This window comes from Meleagris gallopavo, chromosome 11 (assembly GCF_000146605.3).
Source record: "Meleagris gallopavo isolate NT-WF06-2002-E0010 breed Aviagen turkey brand Nicholas breeding stock chromosome 11, Turkey_5.1, whole genome shotgun sequence".
Lineage (NCBI taxonomy): Eukaryota > Metazoa > Chordata > Aves > Galliformes > Phasianidae > Meleagris > Meleagris gallopavo.
Window position 1 is genome coordinate 23,611,857 of NC_015021.2, and position 20,574 is coordinate 23,632,430.

Genomic DNA, 20,574 nt, shown 5'->3' on the forward strand with positions numbered 1-20,574 from the left:
TTTGAAAAAAGGTTTTGGTTCTTTGGATGAAAACTGATACGTGTGGAGCATACATTCAGAGTAGAAAGCCCCTAAAATTGCAAAATAGTTGAAGGGCTCTAATTCATCCAGGAAATCAAATGGCGTTCTACTCAGATTCCAGCTCAGTCATGGGGAAAATACAAGCTTATTTTTAGACATACAGGATCTATTGAGGTAGATTTTTTTTTTATGCCGGATAAGAGCAATGTAATAGCTGGAAGCTGCTGTTGAAAGCACTTAACCCTTTTTCTTACTGTTGTATCTATCCTCTCCACTTTCCAGTAACATCTGTCGCTTACAATGAGATATCTTGAGAGTATGTGACAGAAGACACAAAGGTTTCAAAGTGTTTTCTGTAGTAATATTATCAGCAGTAGTGACAATCTTAACCACTGGCAAGGCTTGGCTGTCCTTACTTCGTGTTTTTACTGTGTCTGTGCCCTGTGAATCTACATTTCTGCTCTACCATACGCTTGTGTCTCCTATTTTAGTGGCATAAAACAGAAGAAGAGATGTGTGATATAGTTCTTGTTGAGTGTATCGATTCTGCAACCCTCTTTATCCATAATCCAGATACTGGCATTTTCATTGTCCTGGTCAAAACTAGACTGCGACTTGACTTCTGAACTTTTAAATAGGCAGTTTATTCATTTGAAATTGATGGTGCAAGTACTAAAAGCTACAAGTGGGTTTTTGACACAGATTTTCTAAAGGTAAGGCAGAGTTAAATTTGATCTAATCACTCAAAGACTCCATTCAATCCTAAATATACAGTCATAAACGGTATGATATACATCGGTATATTGCAAGCAGTAAATATACATCTCATAAATGGTGCCCAGAAGCAAAACAAACCCAAAACAACAGCACAGCAAGATGATTTCTGTGAGGAATATTAACTGACTTGAAATCTATACGTACCTGATGGTGATGTCTGGGATGTGACTGGCCCTCCAGCTGCAGAATACAGGCTTCATCCCAACCATAGAAGGAAAATGTGACCTGTGGAGTCTGGATAAAGCTCACACCATGCTGGCAGACAAGAAGCCCTGTTTTGAAAGTTTCTTGAACCCGGAATGCGTGCACTGTCTGCTCAGATTTACACATTAAATACCCCATGGTACTCCTGGAAGAAAGCTGCAGATTGGAGTTCATAACTGTCTGTTAGTGAGAAGTTGATGCTGAAACCTGGAGGTAAGATTGTCAGCAGTTCTTTGCAGTTCTCAAATCAAGGCAGAGTAATTGGAGAGCATCAAAGCCCTAAGACAAAGAAATGCTCATATTTTTACCCTTAAATAAATAACAGGGTCTCTAGGACAGTGGTTGTGTGCATTTTCTTCTCAGTCCAGTGAGAAGAAGTCCACATTTAAACCAAATAGCTCACCTATATGTGCACATATATTAGCTGTGTATTGAGGAATGACATTGAATTTCAGTAGTATAAGAGGTTAACTTTTTTTTTTTTAGCCTCCGTTAGTTACAAAGAGGAATATGCAGCCTCAACAAACTGACCTTTCCACTAATAACTGACTTTCATCTGTGTAAAAGAAAAATAAAAAATCTGTGTGGAAGTTGTTCTGAGCTCATTATACCAACTTGGGAAACTCCAAAATTTCATGATAGATCTAGTCAAATTTCAAAACTTGGCTTTGGTTATGGTCTTTTAGACAGAAGCAGGACTTTTCCATTTAATTCAGCTGTTCAGAAGGTTCCAAAAGGTGATACTGTGGTGGGGATCGATGTTTTCTGCATGGATTGTGGTTACTATTGATAATTTGTCTATATAGCTTGGTCCAGGTACATAAACTTCAGATTTCTTTGCTGTTAAAGGAAACCTATTGCACTTTAGTTATGGTCTGAATTTTAGTCTTCCATCCAAAATAATCATAATTATGAAAATAGCTTCAAAGATGCTGTCATACAGGGAGGTGTCATTTTTAATGTGTGATCAGTGCTCAGAGTGCAAAAGAGAATTTAAGAGAGCCCAAGTGACTCTGAACAATTTTTTTTAAAAGAAGCGTTTACACTTTGCAAGCTTTCAGTTGGCCCGAGATGTTTACAGCTTCAGATGAACCACAACAGCATGGATATATGCTTGAAAAGAATTCCAAGTCTGGTTAGGTGCTTTTTAAAAGTCCCGGGTTTAAGGTTCAATTCTGTTGTTTTTCAATGAAACTAGTCAGTAGAGAATGTTTGCCTAATTTTAATAAAACAAAAGTATAACTTTTAAGAACGAATAGTAAATTTAGATAACAGTAGCTGTTAAGATAATCTTGAGCTTCATACATCTATCATGCTTTTAATCATTGAAGAATGTGGCTTATCAGTCTGGTAGCAGGCCTGAAGGAGGATAACATAAGAAGTTAATTCTGTGGAATTTCTGAGCCTATTTTCCATTCGAGCAATACTGAAATTGCTTGGAAATGGAATGCAACCATTCCCCTGCCTTGGCCTCAATCCTTGAATACGTATCCATTTCTTCTTTAGCTACATTTTCCGTAGTTTGTTCTAAAATTATGTTTATGTGGGAACTGTGGTAGGTTAGCAGAGCCTATCCAAGTATGCATCAGTGTCTAAATGCTGATCTGACAGCAGTAACCTCAGTCCTCCTTCATCCATCTCTGTCTTGCCAGTTCAGTAAGTGCTGTACAAAGGGGAAGCAGAAGAGAGCTGTAGATTCAGAAAGCACAAGGTAAATGTGCAGCAGAAGTCCGCACGTGCAGGACCTGCCTTGCTTTCAGTTATGTCCACACAGAACAGACACAGCGTGAGAAACTGATGTCATTTATTGCTTTTCAAAGTGCACTTAAAACATTATGTTCTTCAGCCAGTCTTCACAGAAATTATTTTCTCAAAGTATACAAGCTACAGAGACAGGGATAAAGACAATGAAGAAGGTAGTTAAGCTTATTTACCTTCAATTAAACTACAAGATTTACAATCTGATAACAGTCTAAGTGGTAATTTGCATTCTAGTACTTGGCAGAAATGAAAAAAATTCCTTTGAAGATTACGAGAACTAACAAGGTTACCAGAATCTCTTGTTTACACTTCACACACAGAGACATTGTGCAACATTTTATTATATTCGCCAAAGCAAATCAGGGGAGTAAGGGCGGGGGTGGGAAAGAAAGACCGTATAAAGGGAAATTGCATGTACCCATTCTCTGTCTTTATTTCACGCTTTCCAGAGGTTCGTGAATGCAGAATGAAGCTGTACTTGCTGAACCTTGTGCTGTTTTTTTGCTGTTGCCGAAGTGGGGCGGTGACCAGGGAGTACTACATCGGGATTGTAGAGACAGCGTGGGACTATGCTCCTGGTAGTACTGATATCATATCTGGACAACGTTTTGCAGAAGAAGAGTAAGTAATGTAGCTCATACTGATGGAGTTTTATTTAATAGCATTGTCTGCTTTAGATGCTAGGACCAGATTAAGATCTGGTGAAGTCAGTGAAATGAATTGTGCTAGTGTCAGTGAACTTGGTGGCTGACACACAAGGGAGAATTTACTTTTTCCTGACTTGCTTAAGAACTAAATTGCAACTCTCTGCTGATTAAAAATGTTGTACCATGTAATGTTCTTTTTGTGACTTTATCGTAATGAAATGTTTATTAACTAGAGGTAGGGAAATAATCATGTGAATGCCTAGTGTTATTTTGAATTGTGTGGCAGTGATGAAGGGAAGGCTTCTGCTTTTACATTTTTAAACTCAGAAGTTTAACACATGAAAATTTTTCTGTTGGGCACAATTTTCCTTTTTAAATGTTCATTGTTGGCAGTGGTCGCTTTCTTGTGGAGCTGCAGCAGCTGGAATGTTTCATGCAAGAAAGGCTCTGTGCAGTATGAGAAATAGAGGATAAGTGTGGTGAGGAGAAAGGGGATACCCTGAAGACATAAATAATAAATAAAGAAAACTCAGATATCAGAGGCACCATAGAAAGTACTGGATAGGAAAAAAAGTAGTCATCCTTTCTATTTTTTCAGTGCTTTTAAAATGAAGTAGAACTATACTAAATGAAGAGTGAAGAAGTATATCACAAATAAGAAGAGTCTTCTCCTTGCTGACTGTGAAGTCAACATAACATGATACTTGTTGGTTTTATCTGGCTTTGGAAAATTATGCAGAACTTGAAGCACATACAAAAATGTTGAGCAGGAAGACCTGTTGTTTGGCCTATAAGCAGCAGAAAATTGTATCAAATACCCTTATCTTCAGTCTACAAAATAGGTAGAAAAAATTCCTGGTGTGTAGCATTTAGTCTCTGAGTGCCTGAACTATTCAGGAATATGAATGTATTTGCTTCTGAAGACAGATTGTGCACAGTGCTACAGAGGCCCGGTCTTTGTTTGAGATCTGCTAATTAGCACTGTTCAAGTATAAAGTGAATATCTGATATTATAGATGTTTGTGTATTTTCTTTACAGGCAAGCTGAAGTCTTCCTTAAAAGAGGACCGCAAAGGATAGGAAGCATTTATAAGAAGGCTGTCTACACTCAGTACACCAATATTTTATATGATGTGATAGTTGAGAAACCTTCTTGGCTGGGTTTTTTAGGCCCTATCATTAAGGGAGAAGTTGGCGATTCCATTGTTGTTCACTTGAAAAACTTTGCTTCCAGAAACTACACACTGCATCCACATGGTGTGAAATATACAAAGGAAAACGAAGGTAAGCTTGAGTCCATTCTGTGTCAGAATTGAACAAAAGCTTTGTCATCAAAGATAGAACTGCCTAAGCGAATTATCTTCTAAAACAAGATGCACTCAATTTAAAATAGAAGCTGAGTAAGACCTTTTGGTATTTGTTCAAGAGTGAAATACTGAGCCAAAAGCGGGGTTCATATAGAAGGCAATTTTAGATCAACATCCACCTGAAATAAGAGTAATGTAGGGATGTCTGAAGGAAAAAAAATGATGCTGTTGTAAAGGAAATATTGTTTGTATAAGTTATAACTCTTAACGGTATTAAGAATTTTGAATTACATACAAGATACAAGATACACAAGTTCCTTAAAGCAGAGAAATGCCTTCAGCTTAGATAAATAAATTCATGAAATAGAAAGCTGTCACGCTTTCAGATGTACTGTAGCAGTGCTACTGGTATTAGTGAAGACAATAGTCATTGGCAATAGTGGGAGATTTTCAGGCTGTGAAAAACACTGCTGCAGTTTCACTGAAATTAGTGCATTCCTTGCATATTGATAGGCAGAAAAGTCACCTTCTCTTCTGGATGATTCTAACATCTATAGAGTGTTTTTGTAGCATCTTTTATGCATACAGCAACCCATGAATGTGCCATCTGTCAGAAAGAGCAGCATGTCCCTCCTGAGGAAATACTGTGATTCCAGTTTCCTCCTTGAAAACTACTGAATGTAGTACGATGACATCTAAACCTGAGGCTGTAGCTTGACAATTCACCCTGCTAGATGCACCTCACTGAGTAGTTTTCCATACTATTATCTGCAAGAAAAACTCCACTGCAATATAGCCACTGGAAGTTTTATTAAGATGCCTTAAAAACTGTGTGAATTATTGAGTAGATACTGTCAAAAGTAGTCTTTGAAAATTTTTTCAGTGGGGAAAAATTTATGAAATACTAGTTCAACATCTAATATTTTTAAAAAGTTTTCATTACATCAAATATGAGTTGGTATTGACACTCTATGGGAGCAGAACAGCATATTGTATGGTAATATATAGAATAATGTTTACAATTTTACCACTGTTGCTCTTATTTGAGCCACACCTGTATTCCTTGGAGTGGAATGCAATGTTTTAGAATAGATTCCAAGATCAATATTTAACAAATGTTTTACAAATATTTTAGCTGTTGTCTCTTTAGCAGAAGTACATTGTGCCCTCTTAATAAAGAACTCAGTTTAAAGTTATTTGTCAAAGCGCACCTGCAGAACTCAAAGTCAAGTAAAGGAACTCTAGCAGAAGGGAAAGGTCTATCCATCTGAATTAAAATTTGTTTTACCTCTATTCGAGGTTATTGCTGCATGTAGTCGACTTCAAAGCACTATTCTGACACTGTATTGTGAAATGTGTTATGTTAATATTGGCTGCGTGCCATTCCTCAGGTGCTTTTTATCCAGACAATACCAAAGGTTTTGAAAAAAGAGATGATGCTGTGAAGCCTGGAGGCCAGTACACTTATACGTGGGATGTGACAGAAGATCAAGGTCCTGCTAAAGGAGATGCAGACTGCATAACCAGAGTTTACCACTCTCACATAGATGCTCCAAGAGATGTTGCCTCAGGGCTTGTTGGGCCTTTAATAATTTGCAGGAAAGGTAAAATGTGAATTAACTACTGCATATGTAATGTGATTGATAATGGCTCTTGATAAATATAAATGAACTAATTTTCTGGAAGAGGAAATTACAGTTCATTTTGAAATAGTGGATTTTGTCTTGTCAATTAGCTGCCTTCTAATAGCATGGGATTTAATTTTATTTTTGTGTGCTAGGCAAATGAGTGAAATGTGTTCATGCTAGTAATGCAAAAGTGTAACATTGATATGCAGAGCAAATGTTTTACATTATTATCTCATACAATATTTATTCTTAGCAAAGTTATTTCATAGTGTCTGTTAAAACCAACTTTTGTTTCCCCAACATGGCTGTAAGTTTATATATATAGTCACACTCAAGATAAACAACAAAATGTCAAGTGAACAACCATCATCCTTATTGATACTGAACAGATATTTGCCAGTTGCTAGAGAATATGCTACTTTCTTTTTCAGGTGCAATGAATAAGGACAATGATAAATATGTCGATGCTGAGTTTATCCTTATGTTCTCTGTGATGGATGAAAATCTCAGTTGGTATCTAGAGGACAATATCAGGATGTACTGTTCTGAGCCTTCCAAAGTTGACAAAGATGATGAGGACTTTCAGGAAAGCAATAAAATGCACTGTGAGAAAACTTAATATTAATGTTACTTGCCATTGATGTTAAGAGGTATTGGTTTTTTTTTACGGGTTGTCTCTTTTAAAGATTTTTTTTAAAAAAAAAACAAGTAACTTTTTCTTGGAGAATTAAACTTACTTTTAAAATTAAATTTTTTAACTTTTAAAAAAAGGAAAAAAGCTATGACCACTATTGTACAATCAAACCTTTGGAATTGTGAAAGAAGATTCCTAGGGACCAAAACTTTTTTTTGGCAGTAAAATTTCCTTGACACCGTAGAAAGTTTCATAATTTAGTTTTGCTTCTAAGTCATAAACTATACTACATAATATTGCAGTTTTGAAAAATAGATTTTATTGTTCGTGTCAACAAAAAGTACTTTGGGCTCGTTCTTGGTTTCCAGAATCACAGCAGGAGCTGCAGGTAGATGTGAAGATAAAGATTGTGTCTGATGTTGGTTAATTTTCAAAGGTCCAGTGTTTTGTTCTGAGATTCTCTTTATTCTGAAAAATAGAGTAGTGGTTGTATGTCACTCACCTTTGAAGTAAAGATCCTGATCTCTGTGAATGTAACTAATAATTAATGTGGTGGTTTTTTGTTTTTTTTTTGTTTTGTTTTTTTGTTTTTTTGTTTTTTTGGTTTGTTTGTTTTTTAAGCAATCAATGGGTACATGTATGGATACCTCCCAAATCTCACAATGTGTGTGGAAGATAAAGTAAAATGGCATCTTTTTGGCATGGGTAATGAAGCTGACATCCATTCAGCCTACTTTCATGGTCAGACCTTAATAGAAAGACACCATCGAGTTGACACCATTAACCTCTTCCCAGCCACATTTATTGATGCTCTCATGATACCAAGAAATCCCGGGGAATGGCTGCTGAGTTGCCAAGTGAATGACCATATAGAAGGTATGGAATAAATCACAGACATCAGGATTTTTTTTTTTTCAGCTTGAGCTACCAATTTAATGAGTCTCTTTCACATGACTACTGATGTGGTTATTTGTTGGACAATGTTCTCCTCAAGGTAAAAAACAAAAAACAAAAAAACCCCAAACAAAAAAAACAACCAAACAATATAGCAAATGAAGTCCTTACAAGTGTATTAGATAGGCTTAGGAATGTACCCACAGAATCAAAAATATTGTTAATGGAAATGGTTATCAATTGACAACAATTGGCAGCACTGCATTTTTGTATTACTTGGATTTTAGATAAACAATATCTTGATGTTTACCTCTTACTGATGGTAAATGATCACAACATTCTGTTTGCCAACAAAGAAGTTAGTGCTAGTTTCATGTTTGGGCAAGGACACAGGACAGAATGGTTATCTTGCCTAACAGTGACACATTCTGGAAAGAACATTGGCTAATAATCAGAGATTATTTGCATTTGTCTTCCTTGTATCTTAGTGTATTTCCCATGGTCTTTTAACCATATGAAATACGTAGAAGCTAATGCCACACTTTCACTTAGATGGATACGGATCATGTAAGTTACAGAAGTCATTGTCACAAAAGTCAGAAAGAACACAGAACTCAAAATCAGGCTCTAGGATCTGCAAATTCTGACACTGGGAGGAACATTTTGTCCTACAAATTCAGCTGCCCAGGACAGAAGTTTTTAGATAACTATAGCATTCTGCAGTATCTTGATGTGGATGATGCTTCATGGGCAACATGAAAATCCTACGAATTGGCCCAATTTAGCTGTAAAAGGGCACTTTTTTTTTTTTTTTGAACAGTTTGTACCTTCAGCAAGGAGATTCACTATTGGATCTGTCTCCTAGGGTACAAAGACCTAAGAGTTTCACAAGTGAGCCAATAATTAGATTTAGAGAAAAACCTGGTCTTTTAGTATCTGGTTTAGCAGGAATTCTCTAGGTAAGAGAAAGAGCTATTAGAATCACAGGGGAAAAAAAAAAAAGAATTACAGCTTCTTTAATTTTCTTACATCATTTTTTTTTCAGGTGGTATGCAGGCCCTTTTTAAAGTAGAAGGTTGCAGAAAATCCACAATAAATCACAATGAGATTACAAAGATAAGACAGTACTTCATTGCTGCTGAAGAGATTATCTGGAATTATGGCCCATCTGCCTTTAACCATTTTACAGGACAAGAATTAATTGCTGACAGGTAAACGCCTCCAAGAAGTTTCACTTTCAAGCAGATTTGATATGAGCATGCTGAATAGGAGTAAACCTTATGGTAGAATTTGCCTTTAAGTAGAGTTTCTCATTGTCCTCAGCTCTGCTTAAATATTAATGCTAAGATAAATCAGATCATTTTTTTCCCTTGTGATCTTAAGATAAATTCTGCTGAACTGTTAGTAATGTCACTGGGTTGAAGAGAAATTGCAGTGTCATGATTTGAATTTTTTTGCATCCATTCCAATTTCTTTCACACAGTGAATCTTCAGTATTTTTTGAACGAAGTGAGACAAGAATTGGTGGCTCTTATAAAAAAGCCATATACAAGGAATACACAGATGGTACTTTCACGGCACATAAAAAAAGGCTCCCAGAGGAAGAACATCTTGGTCTCTTAGGTAAAATATTTAGAAAGATTTTACAATAAAGATTTATCAGAGGAAAGTATGACTTCTGCTGACTGGCCAATAGTGCCCTTTCACCTCCTCCCTCCTTGGTGCTCCCTTCCTCCTTCAGACACTGATGCTTGCAGCTTGCTCCAAAAGCCACCTCAGGGCGTATGCAAAGTTCTTAAAGGGAATGCTGTGTTCATCCCCAACTTGCCTGAGGGAGTATGCCATGGTCTTCAAAGGGCAAGCCTGAATTACAAAGCCAGACTAGGCAATTCTACCCCTGTTTATAAGCTGGCTGCTTCTGACACTGTTTAGGAGTAAGTTTGAGATTGGTACTAATGTCTGCAGGTCCCTTTCCAAAGGGAGGAATTGTCCTGTTTACACAGGCCTTCATGGGAGTGTACAGTCCAGTTGCAGCTGGGATGCCGTGAGACGTGGGCCATGTAGCAGGGACCTTATCTATGGCCAGACAAGCTCAGGGACAGTTAATTTACAATGGGAAAAGCAGGCAGCCATTCCTATGAGCTCGTGGTGATTGCTACATCATTTGACACAAAATCAGATCTTGTGATCTTTTCTAGGGCCTGTTATCAAGGCGGAAGTGGGCGAGAGCATCAGGGTGACTTTCCGAAACAATGCCAGCCGCCCATTTAGCATCCAGCCCCATGGTGTGAGTTACCTAAAGAGCAACGAGGGAGCGCTGTACAGAACTGCCTCCAGAGGTGCGCCTGTGAAGAGAGACCTTGCAAGCAGCAGAGAACAAGCTGTTGCATACATTAATGCATTAAAGGTGAAAAAATAAACAGGTTTCATTAGGCTTAATTCCTAATTTTGATTTCTATAACAGATACTGAATCTCCAGCCTCCTATGTCAGTCCTGGTGCTTCGTTTACATATGAGTGGAATGTGCCAGAAGATGTGGGTCCCACAGACCAAGATCCAGACTGCTTAACTTGGTTTTATTACTCGGCTGTGGATTCAGTCAGAGACACCAATTCAGGCCTTGTGGGTCCTCTTCTGGTATGCAGGAAAGGAGCTCTACTTCCTTCTGCAAAACAGGTCAGTCAAAGAGGAAAAACGTGGAAGCATTTGCCTCACTGTAACTGAATCTGCTTTCTTTTCCTGGACTGGGCTCTGCACATCACCATCCAGCCCATGCACTGAGAGGAATATAAAAAATGGGGGAAAGAAAGTTGTTTTGTTCTTGTTTTGTTTTTTTTTTTAAAAAAAAAAAGCAAAATCAGCCTGGTTGCAGATAAACACTGTGTTACGAAATCAATGTCACGATCATTAGCCTTCAAGTCTTATGTAGGATGAAAATGACTAGAAAACTGTAGAAACTTTAAAGGTCAATATGTAAATCTGTTTCTGGAGGTGGTTCCTGCTGGTGGAAGGGCCATCAGTAGCAGATATCTACCCACCTCAGACTGCAGGTAGATGGCTTTAGGGTCATCTGAATGAAGTTTCAATGCATGCATCTATGCTAGTTTGTGAATTATACTCAAATTAATATACCCATTCAATGATTTTATTGTGTTTTTTTCCTTTTTCCTGGCATGATCTCTTCACCAAATTTTATTTTCCTTTGTGCTATTTTTTTTCTCAACAGAGAAGTGTGACCAGGGAGTTTTTCCTACTTGCCACAGTATTTGATGAGAATCTGAGCTGGTACTTGGATGACAATATTTTGATGTTTACATTAAATCCTAATGAAATTGACAAAGATAATGAGGATTTCCAAGAGTCTAACAAAATGCACTGTAAGAAAATTGGTTTTTATACTTTGCTAGACAAATGCTTCCTTTCTACTGTAAGTTTTTTTTTATTTTTGCGAGCTCATAGTGGAGACTGGGAGACTGTATGATAACAGAGATGCTAGTTTCCTTTCAATTGGAACATATTTGAAAGCAATTCAAGTCAGTGTGGTTATCAGTTCGAAATGTACTGACGCAATTCAGTGTCAGCAGTGGACTATTTGGCAGTGTTACGTACCTCTCTCAAAAGACATGAAGGAATGGGGTCTGTAGCCCATGTGCATTCCCTATGAATGCAGCCAGGTAACAAGAGGAACTGACCTCTGCCCTATAGAAGATGTCGCTGAAAGGAGTACTTTTTTGTCCACAGCTGGATTTCTTTACCAGCACTGTGGACGCCTTACAGTGAAAGTGGCATTTCTACTATTTACAGAGCTATGATAGTAAGCATTCAAGTGGCATCTGGCAAAGCCTTAGCCTTTGGAAGGTCTACACAGGAGTAAGAATTATTAACTTGAACTAGCAACGTTTGGGACTATCTCTGTTGTGTGAGTACAGAACCCCTGCAGTATAAAGCAGTGAAGATTGCAGGTGGTCAGGTCCCTGTGCTTTAGACACTGGAAATGAGAACAGTTTGAAACTGTTTTTAAGTACCAGGTTTAAAAAGCTGTTTTTGCTTGAACTGATCTTCTACTTTAGCTATTGTGATAAAGTATTTTAATATTAATATCTTTGTCACTCTAAGACACCACATTAAAGTTATATTTATTTTTAAATATTTAAATGTAATTTAATTTGTATTGCAGAATTAAGCTGTGTTAATCAAAGTTGGGTTTACTTGTTCAAATCAACAGCCATTAATGGTTACATGTATGGAAATCAACCTGGTCTAGAGATGTGTAAAGGCGATGTGATTTCCTGGCATTTGATGGGCTTGGGGTCAGAAGTTGATGTTCATGGGATATACTTTTCACAAAACACATTCATAACAAAAGGAACAAGAAAGGATACGGCAAATCTATTTCCACACACATTTGTTACAGCTATTATGAAGCCTGATTCTGAAGGTAAGTGTCCCGTTTGGTGGTTGTTGTTTGGTTATTTTTTTGTTTGTTCTCAGCCTATATCCCAGACAGAGCAGTATTACGCAGCTACAGAAATTCATTGTAGAGCTTCCTCTGACTGGCATAAAAACTGCTATTGGCCTTTGCCTGGCAAAGGCTCTCTTGCCACAGCTCACAACTGAGTGATGCAAACACTCCCAGTGTTACCAAAAACAGACCTTTCCAGGAAATCTGTTCTTTAGCTGAAGCCCTTTGATGTTCTTGTATAGCTCTGCCACTAAATGGGCAGGATCCTGATTTCCTTCTGAACCTCACCAGGTTTTGGGAGTAGTCACTCTACTAGTTCCAGTGTGCTGTTGTCTTCATGTGCCAAACGCTGTAGAATTGTACCCATAAAACAATTAAGAGCAGGCTTTTATTTCATCTTTTTTTGTGTATGATAGTGCCTTAAAAAACACAGGTTTGACCATGAGTACATTGAAGTAATTTCTGAAAGAAATGGTGTGGAGGTATTTTTAGTTTTGAACAAAATTACTGAAAGGAGTAAAAAAATGTAGACCTTTCTTCCTTTCTGGTTCAGCAGGACTGACATACAAGATATCTGAAGGCTTGAAATATACTGTTTCGTGTTTAGAAACTGCTTACCTGTGAGCATGTTATGCTTAGATAGCAACTGTAAATAGCAGATATTTTGATCTGTGGGGACGCTAAACTGTGTATAGCTGTGTGTGAAGAGTAGCAAACAGTGTGCAAGCTCTTCATGCTAAAGCTTTGATTTTCTTAGCTTCTCCATCTGTGCTGAATTGTAGTAATACAAGTAGTCATGTTACACAAAGAATTTCGATGTTATATGAACAATGGCTTGTGTTTTGGTCTCTAAACTCTAGATCAAAAGAGATAATACAGTTTTAAGAGCAACAAAAAGATTTTTGTCTTGAAGTGTTAACTTCCAGTACAACCTCTAGGAATTTTTGAAGTATCGTGCCTGACAACGGACCACCACAGAGGGGGCATGAAACAGAAATACAAAGTGAAACCATGTCATTGGTGGAATGTGGATCCATCCCTATATTTGCACGAGAAGACACATTATATTGCCGCTGTGGAAGTTGAATGGGACTATTCCCCTAACAGGACATGGGAATTTGAGCGGCATCAATTTCACAAGGAAAGGTATGTTAAAAATGCTGCATACAAGGGAGGAAAAGAACGCGCAGAATGCAAAGGAACAAGTTCTCCTCTATACCATTTCCTCTTTGCAATCCAGGCATTTTCTTTTCAAGTGAGCCCTAAAAATACACATGCATTTATGGTCCTTCTCTGATAATGTTGCCATGTGTCCTAGTTTTAGTTGCAATAGAGTTAATTTTCTTCATAGTGTCTGATATGATGTATTTTGGATTTATAACAAAAATCAACACTGATATTTTAGTTGTTGCTGAGCAATGCTGTATGCACACAAGGACAGTTCAGGTTTTCAGCCTCTCATGTCCTGCAGAGACACAAGGAACTGGGAGGGGACACATCAAATCAGGACTGCTGACCTCAATGGCCAAAGAGATATCCCATGCCGTATGGCATCATGTGAAAAAAAAAAAGTAAAACTGAGGGGAGCTGGCCAGCAACTGCCTGAGCATTGTGGATGAAATGGTCCAGCTGCAGATTCTATTGGATCCTGGGTATTGCACGTGCATTTATTATTTGCTGCTTTTGGTATTATTGTCCTTGATGTGGAATGCTTAAGGTGTCCAAAAAGTTGTAGATAGGACTATTTTGTCCTGATATGTGATTACTTACAAAACTTAACGTTTGTGTGTGAGTAAGGTTCCTTTTTACTCCTTTCATGTATTTAGTTTACACAAGACACTAAGTTTGTGATTGAATCCATTCATTGTGAAGCTCATCACCTTGTTTTGTTCCCAGTATTTGAATCTCACTGAGTGAACTGATGCTATCAAATAATTCAAGCCAGTTATCAGAAGAGGAGGAATAATGAACTGATGAATTTGTGTGTGCCTCTTCAGCCTAAAAGCTTAATTTGAGAAGTAGATAGTAACTGCCTACAGTTACTGATTTTATTTTAATGTTTTATATTCTTTTCTTTCAGCCTGATAGCAGATACCCTTGCCCTGTATACCACAGCAAATTCTCTCAAAGTTCTAAGCACAAGTAATATGGACTATGCTGTTAAGAAGCTTGTTCTGGTGTTAGTTTTTTCTTTTTTTTCTGTCTCCAGCCCCAGTGATATCAGCAGGGAAGCAGTGCCTCATTTTTCAACTCAGCAAGTCATGTAAACTTTACAAGATTTAAGCTACATTCCAAAACCGTAGAAGTTACTAAGGGCTTTTATTTTTTGGTATGCAAATTGTTGGATGACTTCTTGCCATTTGAATTCTCTCTCAGCTAAAGCACTCAGCATTCTCTCAAATTCTATAAAGTTAGTCTGTTCATAGTGGTGTTGGTTTTTTTTTTTCTCTTATGCCTTATGGGATTTGCCATCTTAATAAGAATGTTTTCATGAAGATATGGCACATGAGATTACCATTCCACTGAGTTAGATTTTTCTTTGATGGCTAATTTAATACCTGCAAAAGATGGTATAAAATACATGAAGAAATGCCAGGTATGTTCTCATATCTATTTACTGGGGTTTGTTTGTTTTTCAGCCCTGGCAATTCATTTTTAAATAAAGAGGACGCATTCATTGGCTCAAAATACAAAAAGGTAGTATATCGTGAGTACACAGATCAGACATTCAGTACTCCAAAAAGCAGAGCAGAGGAAGAGCAGCACCTTCAAATTCAAGGTAATTCAATTTGAACAATACTGAGTATAGATCTAGCCACACAGAATATCCAAACCTAGGGGGAACTGCTGCTTACAGTGCTTTCTTTAGCAGATTTCATTGCTTGTTTTTTGGGGGGGGATGAATGAGCAACCTATGGGTTCACTGCCTGATTACAGTATTTGCAAAGGTACTGAAATTTACATCCTTGTTTAGTTGCTTAACTTCAACTGCTCAAGTTGGCTTATCATTGTGAATGCACGTTATCCATGTCTAGTATTTTGCTGAAATATGATTTATATCCTAATGTTGTTGTGTGTTTCAGCACAGTAAGCTCTGTCTCTCTGCTCTGAGATTATTTACTTTATTTACAAAATCACCTTAATCTATCTTTTCAATTGAACAGGGCCACTGATTATGTCAAGTGTTGGAGATAAAATTAACATAGTTTTTAAGAACCTGGCATCAAGACCTTATTCTATACATGCCCATGGAGTGAAAACAGACAGTTCTGTTGTTGCTATAACCAACCCAGGTATCAAAGCATTCCTCTGTTATTTCTACATCGAGCCTTCTAGTAAGGTTTAGCAAAGCTTTACTTTTAGGGCAGCAGAAAAGACTTGACATTTGTTAGTTTGTTATTTTTAACCTAGTTTCTTACAATTTTGATGCTGATTATGGCTGAGTTATTTCTACAATTAAAATGCCCCTCATAACTATTGCTATGTGTCTAGTCCTTGACATACCAGTAATTTTTTTGACACAACTTGGCCATGCCTTTTATGAAAGAAAGTAGATTTAGTGACATAAGGAAAGCATAGCTTATACTAGCTATTATTTTAAAACTTCTTCTGTGATCTTTACAAAGGATACAATTATTTCTATTAAGCATGGTAAAACATGCCATTGCTAATGGTATCCTGGGCTCCATCAGATGAGCCAGGGGGGCAGCAGGGGAGCTCCATCAGTAGACCAGCAGGGACAGGGAGGTGATTGTCCCTCTTTACTCTACCCTCATGAGACCCCATCTGGTCTACTGTGTCCAGGTCGGGGCCCCCAACACAGGAAAGATGTGGAGTTGTTGGAGAGGAGCCAGAGGAGAGCCACAAAAATGCTCAGAGAGCTGGAGCAATTCCTCTATGAAGACAGACTGAGGGAGCTGGGCTTATTCAGCCTGGAGAAGAGAAGGCTGCAGGGTGACCTCACTGCAGTCTTCCAGTATTTAAAAGAGGATTACAAAAAGCAGGGGAATCAACTTATTACTTGGGTAGACAGTGATCGGACAAGGGGGAATGGTTTTAAGCTCAAGGAGGGAAGGTTTAGATTGGATGTCAGAGGGCAGCTCTTCACAAAGTGGTGAGGTGCTGGAACAGCTGCCAGAGAGGCTGTGGGTGCCCCGTCCCTGGAGGTGTTCAAGACCAGGCTGGAGGGAGCCCTGGGCAACCTGGGTTAGTACCAGATCTGGAGGTTGGTAGCCATGCCTGTAGCACAGGGGTTGGAACGTGATCCTTGGGGTTCCTTTCAACCCAAGCCACTCTGTGACTCTAAACAGGGCAGCCACATAGAACATTGGCAAGAAGCATCGGGATTATGCAGAAGGGAAATAACAAGAAGAAACTAGCCAGTGCACTACTTGGGAAGAGGAAGATCAAGACCAATATAAGCTGTAAATGGAGATAACGCTTTGTTTCAGGGCTTCTTTCTGTGCGCTTATCTGCAAGCTTCTACCTTTCACCAATGTTTATTTAATTTAGGTGAAACTAAAATGTATGTCTGGAAAATATCAGCAAGATCTAGTTCTGAGAGAGATGATTCACACTGTACTGCATGGGCATACCATTCAACAGTGGACATCATTAAGGTATACTACTAGCATCAGTCTGAAGAGTTGTGTTCATGACTTCAGCACAGATAAACTTACAGCAAAAAGGAGAGAGGTTTGAAACTCCTGTTTATCAGTCAGGTCGTTCCCCCACTACCATGCCTTTGAATTTAAAGGTCTATTGAATAATGCAGTAAATCAGAGCAGAATTTCAAAGTCACACTCTCTGGTGTTCTTGTTCCCTGGTTCTCCTGCCATTTATGTATGCTTCTAGCATTTGTCATTACTAATAATTATTTTTTATTTGTAATTTCAGGACACTTACAGTGGATTAATAGGCACACTTGTTGTGTGTCCTAGACATTATTTACCATCATCTCATGCTAGAAAGAAAGTTCACTTTGCTCTTCTTTTTATGGTTTTTGATGAAAATGAGTCATGGTATTTGGATGAAAACATTGAAACCTATTCTGCCAACCCACACCTTGTTGACAAAGAAAATGAGGAATTCCTTGAAAGTAACAAAATGCATGGTATGTTTCCTAACTTAACTAATGTAACTCTGGAGACATAAAAACATGTGTTTGACATTACTACATATAAATTGGACTTTTTCATCCTCCTGATTTTCCAGTTATAGGGTAGAAAGCGAGAAAAACTTCACTCACTGCTTTACACTGTTCTACTGCTCCTGCCACTGAATTACATATTTTAACGTATGAAAATAAATAGTTCCATGTAATGGAAATGCGGACATTTTTGAGGATGAAAAGATTAAAATGTAAATTGGAAATTTTGATGTTAGTAAGTAACTAATCTGAATAGGTTGGTAATGTAATGTGTATCCTGAAAGTGTGTCTTCAAAAAGCTTATCCTTTACAATGCACCACAAGAAATATAGACTTTTAGAAACTTAAGTAGTGGCACACAGTAGCACACTTCCATTTTAACTGCTTCTTGCTTTCCAGTTAAATATGGAAGACATAATCAGACTCATTTCATAATATGCTGTCCTTTCTTTTTGATAACAATGTATTAATACCTTTTAAAAATTATTTTGATATACCACTCAAAGCGGTTCCTTTTTGCCTAACTATAGCTTTTCACTCTCTTAAAGCCTTGAGAACAACAAGAAACAAAATCGTTTTCTCTTTCCCTCTTTTTAGCCATTAATGGGAAAGTATTTGGAAATTTACATGGTCTGACTATGCATGTTGGAGATGAAGTAAGCTGGTATTTGATGGCAATGGGCAACGAAATAGATATTCACACAGCACACTTCCATGGCCACAGCTTTGATTATAAGGTAACAGTTCCTTTACATTCATTTTTGCTAAGAATGTGAGGTAGAGCAAATAAAAAGTCAGATGAAATCACATACAGCCATTTCAGATGGGGTATGATTAAAAGACTTGGTGGGAGCATGACTAAAAGGCAGTTCATGTGACTGCTGTCTGGTTATGCCACACAGTTCAATGATGGTTTCTTCTCATCTTGAAGCAAACAGGAATTTACCGGGCAGATGTCTTCGATTTGTTCCCTGGAACATTTCAAACAGTGGAAATGATTCCACAGAACCCTGGAACATGGTTATTGCACTGTCATGTTACTGATCACATCCATGCAGGCATGGAAGCAACTTATACAGTGCTTCCAAAGGAAGGTAAGATCTTATCTACCCCAATAATGTTCATTATTCTTAAAGATGCAGTACAGAGCTCAAGGACATGTTCTGATCTGATCACGCTTACTTAAGTACCACTGCTCAGAATAAAGAAAGAATCTAACGGAGTGGACGCTATTTCTTCAGCTCCCCATCAATGAAATTAAAATGGCAGTTTTTTACGTAAGAAAGAACTCGTCATGAGACATAGAACTTCTGTGCCCAAGAAGTACTAATGAAATCAGACTCCTTCTCACTTTTCACTTAAAACAAAAAGAACTATTTGGTGAAAAAAGCTGAAGTCACCATTCAAAGTACTGAAAAGTTAAAGTAACATTTTTCTTTTTAAAAGGCATGTTTTAGCCTTACAAACACTACGTAACTATTACTGTTACTTGAGCTAATCCTGCCTGTGAAAAGAACCTGAATCCTGAAGAATTTTGAAATTTCTTTCTTCTACAATGCTAATACAACTTTAAAAGCAACTTTCATGTACTAAAAAGACAAAGCATAATAGGTATGTATTATCTAAGTTGACTAGAGCAGTATTACAGAATGTGTATGTCCATGTGTGTATATATGTACATCATACAGTGGTGTATAAGTACACTAGCAAATGCAGATTAGATTGTTAAACACTATCTTGTTATAGAGCTGATTTACACGATACACTGTGACAAATTTCTGCATATAATAAACTAATGGAGTACATGTAGAAAAAAAGACTTGTACTTGAAAATGCTGCACATAGCATTTTTCATAATCAGCTCTTATATTCTGGTGCATTTTATGCCCTTCAGTGTACTTTGTTTTTAAATCAAATTCATAATGTGTAAAAGGTACTGAGATCCATTGCCCTCATCTTAGACTATGCTGCCTATATGCCTATACTCTTCTTTTGATGAGACTGGAAAAAAATAAATGTTTTTCCCTTCACAGACAAATGGTCTTTGTTCTCAAGATTATTCAATCAATCCAAGTGCAAAGGCACACCAGATGTGCCAGAATGAAGAAAACCATTTACTACAGTGATTCTCCAAGATCTACTTTCAGTGAAGAATTGCTTGAGAAATACTATCTCCTTTCCATGTGTTTAAGAAGATTTCAGTTGATGGGCCACAGCTACAGAGACCACAGACTGAGGCAGCTGGATGAGTATAATAGCTTGCAGTTTTCTTTAAATAAAAATCATAACTTGCAAGGTAGCCATGTGTTAGGTGATGCCTAATGCATGTTACTTAACTACTGGAAAAGCCAAATGAAATGTACTTTGTGAGGATTTTTGTTCTCAGTTTGTAACTAATTCTGTGTTTTAAAAAATAAATAAATTGTTTTAGACTAACACCTTAGTAGTCACTGCATGGACAATTGGAATTTTGGAATTTGGTTATCATGTTAACTATTGGTTATTGAATTACAGTTTTATCCAGTAATGTCATTCAAGAAAGTGAATTTAAAAGATGTAATGGCTAACTCATTAAATAAGACATTTGTGTTTTTATGTTGTGAAAATAATTGAGACAAAAGTTAGGTGAACATAAGCCTGACTGACCCCATGAAGGTAAAATACAGCGAATGTACCTAAGAGCTTTGTTCCTATGTATTCTAAATAGCTACTGCAGGGGACACAGCAGCCAGCTCTTGCTTTGGCTCATTTCATTCCTCACCTCAGACAACTGCAATAATGGATCGGGAAGTCAGGTAAAGCAAAACATCCAGGTTTTACAGCTACTAGAATAAAGGAAGTTTGTTCTCTGTATCTCTAGCTTTTTCTTTTGAAAAGTAGAAAGCATCTACTACAACCAGAGGGCTTCCTAGTAGTAAATTAAATGAATACTTTTGGCTGTAGCAAACATACTACAAGGAAATTCAACTACTTTTTTGTTTCACTGATGACTTATTTCAGATGTACAGGATCTCTTCTACATAATACTTTAACCCTTAATATTACTGCTTCAGTGAAATTTGGTTTCACAGAGTGAACATCCTTTAATAA

At 37.5% G+C, this 20,574-nt stretch overlaps 1 protein-coding gene across 2 annotated transcripts; it reads left to right on the top strand.

Moving 5' to 3' along the window:
* The first annotated feature begins 1,111 nt into the window (after positions 1-1,111).
* CP (ceruloplasmin) lies at positions 1,112-20,337 on the top strand. 2 transcript variants are annotated; one of them, XM_031555037.1, is made up of 20 exons: positions 1,112-1,215; positions 3,213-3,384; positions 4,450-4,694; positions 6,109-6,321; positions 6,777-6,950; positions 7,601-7,855; positions 8,919-9,084; positions 9,357-9,496; positions 10,072-10,212; positions 10,338-10,549; positions 11,100-11,250; positions 12,099-12,311; positions 13,274-13,481; positions 14,975-15,114; positions 15,500-15,628; positions 16,848-16,954; positions 17,232-17,448; positions 18,082-18,221; positions 18,416-18,578; positions 19,518-20,337. In XM_031555037.1, the coding sequence occupies exons 1-20, from the start codon at positions 1,200-1,202 to the stop codon at positions 19,586-19,588; spliced, it is 3,273 nt and encodes a 1,090-aa protein (XP_031410897.1). In that variant the 5' UTR covers positions 1,112-1,199; the 3' UTR covers positions 19,589-20,337. The 2 variants fall into 2 exon arrangements, with proteins under 2 accessions (XP_031410897.1, XP_003209336.2); XM_003209288.4 differs by lacking the exon at positions 1,112-1,215 and having other exon boundaries at positions 3,158-3,384.
* Positions 20,338-20,574: the final 237 nt, after the last annotated feature.

What these genes read in the sequence shown, in the direction of transcription:
- CP (XM_003209288.4), top strand. Translation starts at nt 3,176, where the DNA reads ATGTACCCATTCTCTGTCTTTATTTCACGCTTTCCAGAGGTTCGTGAA. An exon ending in CAACGTTTTGCAGAAGAAGA is followed by an intron (nt 3,385 to 4,449) that starts GTAAGTAATGTA and finishes TTTTCTTTACAG; the next exon opens with GCAAGCTGAAGTCTTCCTTA. An exon ending in AGTGAATGACCATATAGAAG is followed by an intron (nt 7,856 to 8,918) that starts GTATGGAATAAA and finishes TTTTTTTTTCAG; the next exon opens with GTGGTATGCAGGCCCTTTTT.